The sequence below is a fragment of the Oncorhynchus mykiss genome, chromosome 19 (assembly GCF_057628025.1).
Source record: "Oncorhynchus mykiss isolate SJ-2025 chromosome 19, ASM5762802v1, whole genome shotgun sequence".
Lineage (NCBI taxonomy): Eukaryota > Metazoa > Chordata > Actinopteri > Salmoniformes > Salmonidae > Oncorhynchus > Oncorhynchus mykiss.
Window position 1 is genome coordinate 59,496,643 of NC_143040.1, and position 13,237 is coordinate 59,509,879.

The window sequence follows — 13,237 nt, forward strand, 5'->3', positions numbered from 1 at the left end:
AATATGGAAAAAGGTAAGATGTCTAAATACTTTATTGTATTTCAAGTTTTGCAAAAGTGGGTCTAAGATATGAAATCCAGATGCAAAGGCAAGAAAATGATCAGACATTCTGAAAACGTATTTAAGAATTTGACCATAGTTGTTTTCCTATAGATCCACCACAGAGTCAGACCAGCTCAGGACCCACAGGAAGCAGAGACTAGGGTCTAAAGAAGTTGAGAGCAAGGAGCAAAGATATATTTGATCCAAACAGTGAGCGTTACAGTTCTGACTAACCCTGGAGCAGAATCTATATTCTTAGTATTGTCAATTGCCCAGCTCCCATCCGCTGAGAAACATGTAGACCGCCATTGTTTTGTTCCACTGTGAGTGGAGATGACATTTCTGAGCAGTCTCGGAGAAGCTCTGCATACGACTCCCTGACATCACCCACAGCATCTGAACACCGCTCTGCGTTTGGGTCAGAGTTATAGAACCCCATCCCCAAGGTCCTCTGAGTTCTATAGCTGAGGCTGGGAGAAGTTCAGAGACCAAAGAAGATCCAGGAGAAGCCATGGAGAGACACAGGGTGCTGTAGTCTGACCAGACCCTGAGACATGAGAAGTGCTCCATCTACATCTCACACTTTCAATGGGAAACTCCTCCTAGTGTACCTCCTGACATTCTTTTCTGTGGCCAGGACAGAACACAAATACTGATTCCATTGAGCTTTGAGGCTGTCAGATCTTAGCAAATTCTCGAAATAGTTTAAATGTTGACCTTTGAATAATAAACGGGATTACATTTACTCAGTCTGACAATTACTCTTAAATCAAATTAGTTTAACTTTGTTGCTTATTTTTTTCCACAAGAATCACTTAAGTTCAATTATGTTCATGTGGAATTTGAATATGATAGAACTAGGAGCCTTTGCTTCAGGAGGTTGTGACTGAATATATTGATGGATGTATTCATGGAAGTCTTTGAAGTGATGGCTTTGATGGTGTAGCCTAGCCTCTCTGTATGTAAGGCAGATGTATATCACTGTTTCACTATCTAATAAAACAAATCAAACTGAAAATCAGGGATGAGGAAAAGAGTTTTACACTTTCGTGGAAATCTTTTATTTTACATCTAAATTAAACACATAGGTCTGTCGGTTTATCCAAAAACACATTCACTATGAATAACTAAACCAGATTCAACTAAATCAGTTAAATCATTTCAACAAGATCACAGTAATAACAAGCCAGACAAGATAAGCATTGAACAACATTTTAAATAATTAGAAAGGACCATGGTGACATTTGTCCCATGCATAAAAAGCATTTTGACACAAGTCAAGACAGTACATAAGGCAGTAATTTAATACTGCAACTAGAGCTTGAATTTAAAAAAAAAATGTATTACTAACTTTACCACACTGCAGAGTATTGTGATGTGGTCTTCCACAGTTCAGTGCTGTTTTGTGAGGAAAATGTCACCCTCTGGGCCACATAAAATCTGAGATCAAAGATCATGGGGAAGTCTAAGTCATTGACTTTCCAACAAAACAAACCAACATAAGTGTCAACAGGTCAGTCTAGAAACACAGGAAGACACGTCTTATGTGCCGATTAGAGGAAAGTAATATTAATAAATGCTTATAGGTTTACTAAATTTGATCAATTACCTGGATGAGTTGAACCTCTGCTATCAACAACCTCAACTTGTATAGATTGTGCATTTGGCCCCAGCTTCTTCCTGCAGTCCTCCAGCTGTACTCGAACTCTCTTGAGAGGCAGCAGTATCCTCCGAGCTCCACTGTTACAGCCAGGACTCAGTAATTTCCTGCAGTCCTTCAGCAGTACGGTCACCCTCTTGAGGGGCGAATTGGGATCAGGTTGGTGGGGAAGACACAGGCTGGGACTGTCCTCACAATCCTAAAATAAAAAACAACATAAACAAACACTGTAGGTGGTGTCAAATGGAACAATATACATTGATGAACTACATCATTTTGTAATGTATGCTTACTACGCTACCTCCTCGAGTTTCATAGACTCTGCATTTGGCCCCAGCAGGTTAATGCAGTCTTCCAGCAGCAGTGCAAGAGGCGGCAACGTGCACTGAGCTCCACTGTTACAGTCAGGACCCAGTGTGACCGTAGGTTCAGGATCAGGTTGGTAGGGAAGAGACAGGCTGGCACTGTCCTCACAATCCTAGAATAATAACAACAGATATTATGTAGGCTTGTCAAGTTCAATATCTGTATAGAACAAACACTAGATTTCTGAAAGGGTGTAGCAAGAGGGACATTATTGAATTGCGGTGGCACATGGCATTTTGGAAAAATGTACATCAACTAATATGGCAGCTTAATGACTAAATATTTTACCTTTATGACAACATTGTGCCACCAGCAAGGTAGTAATACATTTTAGGTAAATCAAAAAACTAATTTTATGGAGACCAGAGATGCTCAAATTGAAGGTCATTAAGCCTTTAAAGATCAATAACTAAAGTAATATGATTAGTAACTTTTATCACAATGTCATTTCATTTAAATTGAGTAACACCAATTGACACTTTGGTTATAGACACCAAATTGTCAATGGAATTATCAAATTTATGACATAAAAGGATGTGATTATCTTGTTTTTTTCTAGACCCCTCCCCCGATAGAGTTAATACTCAGGATCCTTCTTTGTAAAGAGCGATTTAAGGCAGAAACACCAGTGACAAAACTAAGGGACATATTATATTTTGTAATAAATTAAATTAGGTATTTGGAATAGACTTTGTTTTAATTTATTTAAATACTGGTTTACATTCTAGCATTCAAAATAATAGATACTATATCCCTAAATCATGTCACTACAACTACTGGGACAAGCCAACCCCTTAGTAAAATGTCTGAACATCATTGATGAAAAGTTCAATATCAACAAAAACATTTATGTTCTGTAACTGTTAGTCATTTTAAAGTGTTTTACATGGTTGCAAATTCCACCACAATTCAAGAACAACCCAAGTCTTATCTTTGGGAAATGACACACACATGAAGAGGATAAGCTAGCAAACCCAACAAGGTCTTTGCATTGGTGAAAAGTAGCTATCATATTCCTGCAAAAGAGTGCACTAGCTAGCTATCTTTTCTTTATGGGCTGTTGGAGGAAGCCTCCCAGGACAAGCTTCGCTTGGTAACATTCCTGTAAAGTCAACCAGCAAGCTACAATTCGACCTATGTTAAGGCAGGGCAAACCCGTTCTGGTGATTTCTGGTATATCAAATCAAAAATTGTATTTGTCACATGCACCGAATACAACAGGTGTAGTAGACCTTATAGTGAAATGCTTACTTACAAGCCCTTAACCAACAATGCAGTTAATACTTTAACACTTATTTGTCTTTACTCAATAAAAAATAAATATAATACATTTTTAAAAAGAATAGAAAAACAACAAATAAGGTTAGTTGAGGTAAGAGGTAATATGTACATGTAGGTAGAGGTGAAGTGATGATGCATAGATAATAAAACAGTAGCAGCAACGTAAAAATGGGGGGATAACTCTGGGTCTTAATTGAAAAGGATGCTGCTGCCAGTTGACATTCCTACATGATTCCATATGTTATTTCATAGCTTATGTTTTCACTATCATTCTACAATGTAGAAAACAGTAACAAATAAAGTGTATGTCCAAACTGTTGACTGGTACATGTGCAGCAGTAATCATATTACTTGTAAAAAAAAATTAAGAGAAGCTTTTAATTAAACTGCACACACACCAAAACAGAAAGAAACACTGCTTTGTCAATCACTCATATCAATTATCACTTTGAAATCAATTTGCACGAGTGGGATTGCACATCCTGTTAACACAGCTCAAAAACCACACGGAATCTGGGAATAATGTATACCTCACTGGTTAGAGGACAACATGTAGAAGACAGCTAGCTACATTTTGAAGTGCGGCATTTTGATTCAAGTGGGTCGCCAACACCGTAAATGTAACACCATGCCCAACCCACCATCATGCGCAAATTGATTTTGTCTCCTCACAACACGCCGGTTGAAATATCAAAACAAACTAAACCAATTATATTAATTTGGGGACAGGTCGAAAGGCATTAAACATGTATGGCAATTTAGCTAGCTAGCGTGCTGTTGCTAGCTAATTTGCCTGGAATATAAACAGAGTTATTTTACCTGAAATGCACAAGGTTCTCTACTCCGACAATTAATCCACACATAAAACAATCAACCGAAACATTTATAGTCATCTCTCCTCCTTCCAGGCCTTTTCTTCTTTGGACTTTATATGATAGCAACACACTTTCAAAATAAGGTGTATTACCACAATCGACCTCAGTTCATCTTTCAAACACCCACGTGGGTATAGCCAATGAGGAGATGGCACGTGGGTATATGCTTCTAAAAGCCAATGAGGAGAGGTAGGTCTTGCATTGCGTTCAAATAGAAGCAACTTCTATTTTAGCGCCTGGCAATGCATAAGAGTAGTGTGGGTGCAATGATTGAATAACATGCATGTGTAAATGTATTTTTGTAACAAATGACCAAACAGGGGTGTAGCACTGTTTCAACCTTATTCAAAGGCCACATGGAAACTTGCAATAGCCTCTACATGATTGGTTAGATTAGCATTTGTACAAGGCTTCTATCAATATTTTGGAATGGCAGATGTTGATTTCAGGAGGCTGCAATCAAGGAAAATGGAACAAACAACTTTTCCTGTTAGTTAATGTCAACAAACAACGACCTGCCAATCAACAGTGACAACTGCTGGTTGCTATTTAAGTGATGGTTTGACTTTAAAAATCAGTCTATTGATATGTGGCCAGTGACAAGTGACTTTGACACTCGTCAACGTTAAAACATCGCTTGCCTTACGGTTTTAGAAACATAAAGAACTATTTCATATCAGCGAGAAATAATAACAATAAACATGTTAAATTACTACACACCTTTACAGGGTTAGTTTTTCCACACGGCCATGTTACATCGCTTGTTTAGGGAAGACCTAGGTGGCCACCTGTGTTAATTACCACCTACCTCACTGATATGAAAGATAAGGGGGAAATCAGCATATGTTTAGAAAATCGGTTTGAAAGCAATAATTGACGTTTCTAAACTTAAAACGCAGTTTCGGAATTGTAGTTCTCATGGAGCCAACCATGGACGAATGTAACCACAGAAAACCCTATGTATGAACAATTAGGGTTTGTTTGAGAGCTGTGACCCCCCCAGTGCTTATGACAAAGTAGACAGTACAAAAACAAAGATATTGTTTTTAGGCAATTGATATTTTGGAATCGTATTAAATAAACTTGAATAGTAACATCACCAATCTGAGGTAAAACGGGTGTAATTCGGTTAATACCCCCCAATTCGATGTGGCCGAAACATCCATGTGTAATGTAACACTGTCCACATCATGGAAAGTAGCGTAATATGCATTAGACGGCAAAATAATTCAATATCTTAATTTAGGATGATAGTAAAAGAAGCAAACTTCCTTTTTTTTCAAGTATCACACATCTCACTAGTTTGCCCATTTGGACAAAATGCTCGTAAACACAATTTAACCAGGCGCTCTAGACTAGAGCGTCCATGTGCAAATATGCTGTTTGCTTACCATGATATTGAATTAGCTGTGTCCTTTTTTGTAGGGTCGTTTCACGTTTGCAGCTACAGTAGTTATGTTATTATTAGGTGCGAAATTATAGGCAAATTAAAGTTTGGAACCTTTTTGACTAGGCCACGAAATTAATAGCATTCTCCGCATGCTCCGAAACGATGTTTCCTTGTGGATAATCATGTCGGTTGGCATGGCTTGTGATGCATTACCGCCACCACCTGGACTGGAGTTTATTTTGTTTTGACTAACTGACATCATGTAGGCTTCATTTGTTTCTAGTTGACATATTAAATCAAAAGGTGCTTAGGTATAGAGCCCAAAATATCTTGACTTCACGGTCCAATATTTACAAGAGAGAGAGATGGCCCAGCAGTGTTGTATACATAACCACACAAAGATTAACCAAAACACACCCCAACATCGCAAACACTTTCATACAAAAACTTTATTGCAATTCTTGCATAACTCTACAACTCAACTTGACATCTACACACATTGACAGAGCTAGCCATAGAGTTAAAGTGCTCAATATTTTATTTTATTTTTTAGGAAAGCTGTGATGTGAACAGAGATAGACTTACAGCAAGAGGAGTAGGTAGAACAAATTGTCCCTCATCCTGGGTAGCAAATCCTGGTCTTGGAATCAGGGTTGGGGTCAATTCCTGTCAATTCAGGAAGAACACAGAAATTCCAATTCTCTGTCATGATTTTCAATTAGGAGAATTTGGAATTGGAATTTTGTTTACTTTCTGAATTTACTGGAATTGAAAAGGAATTGATTATCTGCTTTGGACATGTAGGTTAAATGTAGCCAATCATTGATATTGATCAATTAATCCCTCAACATTCCATGAGGTGACCAGACCAGTAGTCAGATAATTGAGGTGCTTAGTTGGGAATTAAATCATGCAATATCTGGACACTCGAGGACCAAGGTTTAGGTTATGATTGTGGGTAAGGGCAACTTCTACCATGACAGCAGGCAGGAGAGCTTTAGAGGCTGAAAGGGAATGAGTGAGGAGGCAACTGGGAGAAGCACAGTCAATCACACAAGCGGGCACAGAACAAGGATATTTGGGTGTTTGACATGCAAAAATATGCGACTTTGCTCAGGAACACACTACAGACAGACACAGAGAGGAACGTGTTGCATCTTAAGGTGCCCAGTGGACACGTCTTTGAGGTGCAACTCAGTGTGGTGAAGCATCATGGGTAAAGTATTAGGCATCAGGTGGAAAAACACCAAAGAAGAACTCCGGAGATTGACAGTGTCCTGACACACACACACACACACACACGAGCAGCAGTGTATTACAAAGACACACAATAGCAGCAATCTGAGGTGACTGAGGAGTGGCAGGTGTGGTTTAAGGTACCTCTGGACTGATGAGGTAGGCTGGGTTAGAGGCAAGGGAGGGTTTAGTGTACATTGGAGTGTGTGTGTGTATGTAGGTTTGCGTGTGTGTTTGTTCACAGGTAAGGCTGAGGGTAGGGGTGAGCTAGGCTGAGAGATTTTGAGGGGTTGTGAGAAAATCACCTGATGACCATAATGGAGAAGTCTACTGCAGTTTTATGTGTGTGAGTGAGAGACGGATACAGAAAGACAGGAGAAACACCAGTAAACACAAGCACAATCTTTCCCATATTATCCATTTTCCTTTTTTCCTCCTCCTCCCCAGTGTATTCCTCCTCCTCCCCAGTGTATTCCTCCTCCTCCCCAGTGTATTCCTCTTCCTCCCCAGTGTATTCCTCCTCCTCCCCAGTGTATTCCTCCTCCTCCCCAGTGTATTCCTCCTCCTCCCCAGTGTATTCCTCCTCCTCCCCAGTTTATTCCTCCTCCTCCCCAGTGTATTCCTCCTCCTCCCCAGTGTATTCCTCTTCCTCCCCAGTGTATTCCTCCTCCTCCCCAGTGTATTCCTCCTCCTCCCCAGTGTATTCCTCCTCCTCCCCAGTTTATTCCTCCTCCTCCCCAGTGTATTCCTCCTCCTCCCCAGTGTATTCCTCCTCCTCCCCAGTGTATTCCTCTTCCTCCCCAGTGCATTCTTCCAGTAGTCCTTTCTTCCAGTGCTAGGGGTACAGATCCTCTGTTGTTTCACACAGCGCTTGTCAATAGCAAAGACTTTGGATACACCCCCCCTCCCATCCCCTTTAAAAGGTCCCCCACATTCCTCTCTGCTTAGCTCTGAAGCAGCAGCAAAATAAGCACTACTCCAACCTCCATCTGTCCTTCCCTATTTTTCCCTAACTTTCTGAATCCCAAATCGATCCCTAGCAACTATTCCCTACGCACTTCTGAAGCAATACGGCCCCAAATGATTTTCACCTATCATATCATAAGACAAGTTGAAGAAATTACCTTATTATTGAACCCTATTCATCCTTACTGACCTACAGGAGTGCCTACGAAGTCGGGCCTAGACATTGATCTCTCCTAGCTTCTATAGTTTCTCTCCACCAGGTGGGAGTATAGTACTGCACTACAAGTACACTCACGCTCATATTTTAAGCAGTACTCATAGCCAATCTTCACAGTATAAAAAAATATAATAGTCTTGTTTCACAACCACAGCAAAAGAGCACTGTAACACACACACACAGAGTAGACCTTATCAGCTCATCTCTGGGTCTCTTGGTGTGTATCAGAGTACACACACAATCCCCCTCATTCATTCATTCAGTGCGCTGGCTTTCTGGCCATGAAGCCATTCCCTCTATAGAGAGTCCAATCCAAGTCCAACTGACTGATTGAGGGTTAGCATCTCGCTACTTAGCAACCTCTGTGAAAAGCTGTCCAGGAGTGATCCATCTGTCAGTCAAACTGAAGGCCCCACGTCCTCTCTCACACATTCCCCCTGAATGGGAGGGACCTGTGTATTTGTCAAAGGTGGGGAGCGGGACAACTGACAACTTCCTGTTCAGCAGTGATGACATAATTTCCTGTTTCCGGTCAGGCGCTGGCTCCATTGTCACCATTATTAGTGACACGGCCGAAGCTCGTCCCGTGGGTGATAAGGGTGGGTGTGGCCACGGAGAGATCACACTGGCTGCTGTGCTGTGATTGGGCATCCAGACCGTGGAGGCTGCTGTGAGTGGACAGCAGGTGGTCGTGGCGGGGCGTGCTGCCGTGGGGGGGTAGAGTGCGCTCCTCGCCACCTCGGTAACTACAGGGGGTGTAGCTGGGCGTAGGGGAAAGAGAAGGGGAGGAGACGTTAGTTCAGTAGTTCACAACTTTATGTACAACACACACATCCACACCAACATGTATGCCAGCTGTGCTCTCTAATCTACAGCCAGGTGATTTTATCTCAGGTATAGAACTGTTAATAACAGATAGATTAGCAGCTGTCTACAGAAAAGGATCTCTTGAAGTGCCATAACTACAATAGGCTTTGGAAAGCCTGAATCCAGTTTCATCATGTATTCATCTTTGATTATAAAAACGGCTCATATATAGTGGCATCCGTAGCCAACCCTCTCTCCCTCCTTTCAAACTTCTCTCTCACTCTCCTACCGTCCGTCTCGGGAGCGATGTAGACTGCCATGGTAACTGGTCTTGCTGTGCACGCTGACAGCCTTGCTGCGGGTGGAGGAGGCGTGGCCCAGTGAGTGGATTGGTCTGCGGTCATCAGGGGCGTGTCTAGGGTCGTCAGGCTCGTCCAGGATGGCCAGGTGAGTGGAGGAGGCATGGGTGGAGGTGCCCTGGGGAGGAGGATTAGGAATGAAAAACAATTAGTGATATCATATTATATTACATTATGAATTATGGTTAGGGCCATGTTTTATGATAAGGTCATGGTGCCAGTCATACCTGGGTGGACGTTCCCCGTGATTTCTTGATGATGGGGGTGTGGGGGTCCCTCAGTAGAGACTGGGCAAAGTCTGGCTCCTGGAGCACCTGTCTGCTCTCATTCACCCCACTACTGTGGAGGGAGGAGTGCAGGGAGAGAGGAGGAAGTGGGTGAGAGGGGTAAAGGGGTGAAGGGGGAGGGAGTGAGAGGGGGAGGGAGGGGAAGAGAGAGGCATGGGAGGGTAGGAAATGAGTGGAAGGGGAGGGAAAGGAGGAGAGAGGGAGGGGCATGGGAGGGCAGGAAATGAGTGGAAGGGGTGGGAGGGAGGGGAGGATGAAGTGAGAGGGGGAAGGAGGGATGGAGGGAGGGGAGGGGAGAGGAGAAGGGAGGGGAAGGGAGGGGAGAGGAGGAGGGAGGAAGGGGAGAGGAGAAGGGAGGGAGGAAGGGGAGAGGAGGAGGAGAGAGGGAAGGAGAAGGGCAAGCCGAAAGAAAAGGGATGGCGGAGAGAAGGGAAGAAAGGGAGTGATACACAGAAGAGGGCAGGGAGAGAGGGAAGGTAGAAGGATGAGAGAATTGCAGAGAGGAGATGGAGATATGGAGGAGTGGGAGGGAGGAGAGATTGATGGGGTGAGTGGAGGAGGAGGGTGTTGTTGAGGGTGGGAGAACAGGCACAGAAAATAGCCTAATCACCATGGAGACCGGGTTATGGGAAGTGTGTGTGTCAGGAGGGAGGGAATGACGAGGCTTTTAATGACATTCCACATTCAAATGTTGGTCAAATTGCTCATTTGAATATTTTCTGCAATTTATCAAGTTAGCGAGTGGTTCTACATTACTACGTATTGAAATTACCGGCTTGAAATGAGAAATACACAAACATTAAAATACACGCGCAGACATGAGCACACACTCTCTCGCTTTCTCTCTCCCGGCTTACTCTTTGTTTCTGCGTCTGTGTAGGAAGCTGGCCCATTCGAAGCAGGTCTTCTTGCTGCCCACCCAGAAAACTGAGGGAATCCCCACCACCAGCATCATCAGGTACTTAATGAGGAACAGGGCCAGGTCTGGACGACTGGTCTGCTTAACCTACACAGAGAAAGAGGGGGTTGAGGGAGTGAGTCCAGAATCATCTGCTATTTCATCAAAACAACTATTCAACCTAACACACAGCAAAAGAGGCAGGACAGAGAGGAGAGTGAGATGGTGTGTGTCCTCTTCCTCATACTGCACAGCTCACTGCCCACAGACAGTCCTCCCTTCTGCTCTACTCCACATGCCAGCGCAGTGACTGTGTGTGTGTGTCTGTGTGTATGTGTGCACACAGAGACAGCGAGAAAGACTAGCTACCTGTAGTCTAAAACAGGGCTCTCCAACCTTGTTCCTGGAGACTACTGTCCTGTACGTTTCCAGTCCAACCCAAATCTAGCACACCTGATTGTAATAATTAGCTGGTTTATAAGCTGAACCAGGTTAGTTACAACTGGGGTTGGAGACAAAACCTACACGAGGGTAACTCTCCAGGAACAGGGTTGGAGACCCCTGGTCTAAAACCACAACTTTCTCTTGTGGCCACAAATAACATCACTAAAATGTGCCACTCACACACACACACAAACAACACACACAAACAACAAACACACACATATCGACCTCCGGGAGAGCGATCAGATAACATGGAGTAAAATGTGAATTCCAGTGTGACTACGGAATGCAGAGAGGGTCACTGCACAGGGAGGACACAAAAGTCAGAGCACCTGCTCGTACCACATATTCCATATACACACCAACACATTCACACACTCATCACTGCTCATATTACTTTCATTCATTCAACTTTATACTATGAGAGAGAGAAAGAGAGACAGATGTAGAGAGAGAGAGAGAGACAGAGAGACAGATGTAGAGAGAGACAGAGAGAGAGAGAGACAGAGAGAGATGTAGAGAGAGACACACAGAGAGAGAGAGAGACAGAGAGACACACAGAGAGAGAGAGAGAGAGACAGAGAGACAGATGTAGAGAGAGACACAGAGAGAGAGAGAGAGAGAGAGAGAGAGAGACAGAGAGACAGATGTAGAGAGAGACAGAGAGCGAGATAGACATGTGTGTACTATTGCAGCTGTAATGTCTACCAGTGGAGGCAGCTGAGGGGAGGATGTTCACAATAATGGCTGGAACAGAGTGAATGGAATGGCATCGAACATATGGAAACCAAGTGTTTGAAATATTTGATACCATTCCAAATATTCCGCTCCAGCCATTACCATGAGCCCATCCTCCCAAATGAAGGTGCCACCAACCTCCTGTGATGTCCATCCTTCTCAACTGTTCTACTAACGTACATTCTCTCTATTGCAGTGGCAGACACACGTCCACTTTTAACTGATACATGGCCGGGAAGATGAAAGGCTTTCGCCACCTGGTAATCTGTGTGCGGTGTGTGGTTGGTGTGTGTATAACAGAGACTGTGTAAGCACAGCTGTTATAATTAAGCAATAAGGCCTGAGGGAAAAACCCTTGAATGAGCAGGTGTGTCCAAACTTTTGTCTGGTACTGTATATCATTGTTTTCCATCAGAAAACTCGAGGGGCCAAATAAAACCACCAGTTGGGCAGCCAGTTGGGCAGCCAGTTGGGCCGCCAGTTGGGCAGCCAGTTGGGCCGCCAGTTGGGCCGCCAGTTGGGCAGCCAGTTGAGCAGCCAGTTGAGCCGCCAGTTGGGCCACTAGTTGGGCCGCCAGTTGGGCCACTAGTTGGGCAGCCAGTTGGGCAGCCAGTTGGGCCGCCAGTTGGGCCGCCAGTTGGGCAGCCAGTTGGGCCGCCAGTTGGGCCGCCAGTTGGGCCGCCAGTTGGGTAGCCAGTTGGGCAGCCAGTTGGGTAGCCAGTTGGGCAGCCAGTTGGGCAGCCAGTTGGGCCGCCAGTTGGGCAGCCAGTTGGGCCGCCAGTTGGGCAGCCAATTGGGCCGCCAGTTGGGCAGCAGGTTGGGCAGCCAGTTGGGCCGCCAGTTGGGCAGCCAGTTGGGCCGCCAGTTGGGCAGCCAGTTGGGCAGCTGGTTGGGCCGCCAGTTGGGCAGCTGGTTGGGCCGCCAGTTGGGCAGCTGGTTGGGCCGCCAGTTGGGCAGCTGGTTGGGCCGCCAGTTGGGCAGCTGGTTGGGCCGCCAGTTGGGCCGCTAGTTGGGGAACCATGCCAGAACTATTTAACAAGGGACCAGCTTCTGCATTCAGAATGACTGGGAGTGAATGGTAGCAGTACAGAAAGTTTGGCATCAAAGTGAAAAGTAAACACAATCGTATTGAATTTCAGCTAACTACTCAGCGAACACATATTATAACTGTCATTCTGTTCATAAAAAATAGAAGAATCTATAGCCACGTTATTACTGGATTTTCTGACCGCTGGTCACGTTTTCAAGGCTAATCCTGTAGAATCCAGCAACAGCGCTGGTCCCATTAATGTTTTAATTTTCTAATGCTTCAGCATGGAATTATTACGTTGTCTTTACCTTCCCATTTTCCACCTAGGAGCAAAGCAGGAAGTCAAATCAGGAAGTATGTGCTGTGGTTTGTTGATACCAATCATTTGAATGAACATTCTACATTACCATGGAAATTATTGCATCACAATACCAGGCAGCCATTGCGAGTGTATCCATGAGTTTACCAGCCAAATTGCCAGGGTTAGAGGTTCCAAACCTGTTCAATGTGTGCTAGTGCTGCACCTTGCTTTCAGCCTTTTATGTGTGCTCGTTTGCTACAACACCTTGCTTCCCACTTGGCAAAACTGGTGGAATCAACGTTGTTTCCACCTCATTTCAACCACCAAAAAATTGATGTGA

General features: G+C 44.0%; 2 protein-coding genes across 2 annotated transcripts in view; both read right to left on the reverse strand.

Annotated features, from left to right (window-relative positions):
• Window positions 1-1,079: 1,079 nt before the first annotated feature.
• LOC118941489 (uncharacterized) lies at window positions 1,080-5,821 on the reverse strand. The gene is made up of 4 exons (XM_036955027.2): window positions 5,616-5,821; window positions 2,004-2,180; window positions 1,652-1,901; window positions 1,080-1,482 (listed from the first exon to the last, which is right to left on the reverse strand). The coding sequence occupies exons 1-4, from the start codon at window positions 5,616-5,618 to the stop codon at window positions 1,460-1,462; spliced, it is 453 nt and encodes a 150-aa protein (XP_036810922.1). The 5' UTR covers window positions 5,619-5,821; the 3' UTR covers window positions 1,080-1,459.
• Window positions 5,822-6,149: 328 nt separating this feature from the next.
• LOC110498379 (frizzled-3) overlaps window positions 6,150-13,237 on the reverse strand; it is a 42,917-nt gene continuing 35,829 nt past the window's right edge. The window contains exons 7-10 of the mRNA XM_036955028.2: window positions 10,344-10,492; window positions 9,427-9,538; window positions 9,130-9,317; window positions 6,150-8,794 (exon numbers count right to left, since the gene is read on the reverse strand). Of these exons, the coding sequence (XP_036810923.2) occupies window positions 8,566-8,794; window positions 9,130-9,317; window positions 9,427-9,538; window positions 10,344-10,492 (678 nt within the window). The 3' untranslated portion in view covers window positions 6,150-8,565. The remainder of the gene's footprint in view (window positions 8,795-9,129; window positions 9,318-9,426; window positions 9,539-10,343; window positions 10,493-13,237) is intronic.

Coding starts and splice junctions, on each gene's coding strand:
- LOC118941489 (XM_036955027.2), bottom strand. Junction 1,902..2,003: donor AGTCTATGAAACTCGAGGAG/GTAGCGTAGTAA, acceptor TTTTTATTTTAG/GATTGTGAGGACAGTCCCAG. Junction 1,483..1,651: donor CAGAGGTTCAACTCATCCAG/GTAATTGATCAA, acceptor CTTTGATCTCAG/ATTTTATGTGGCCCAGAGGG.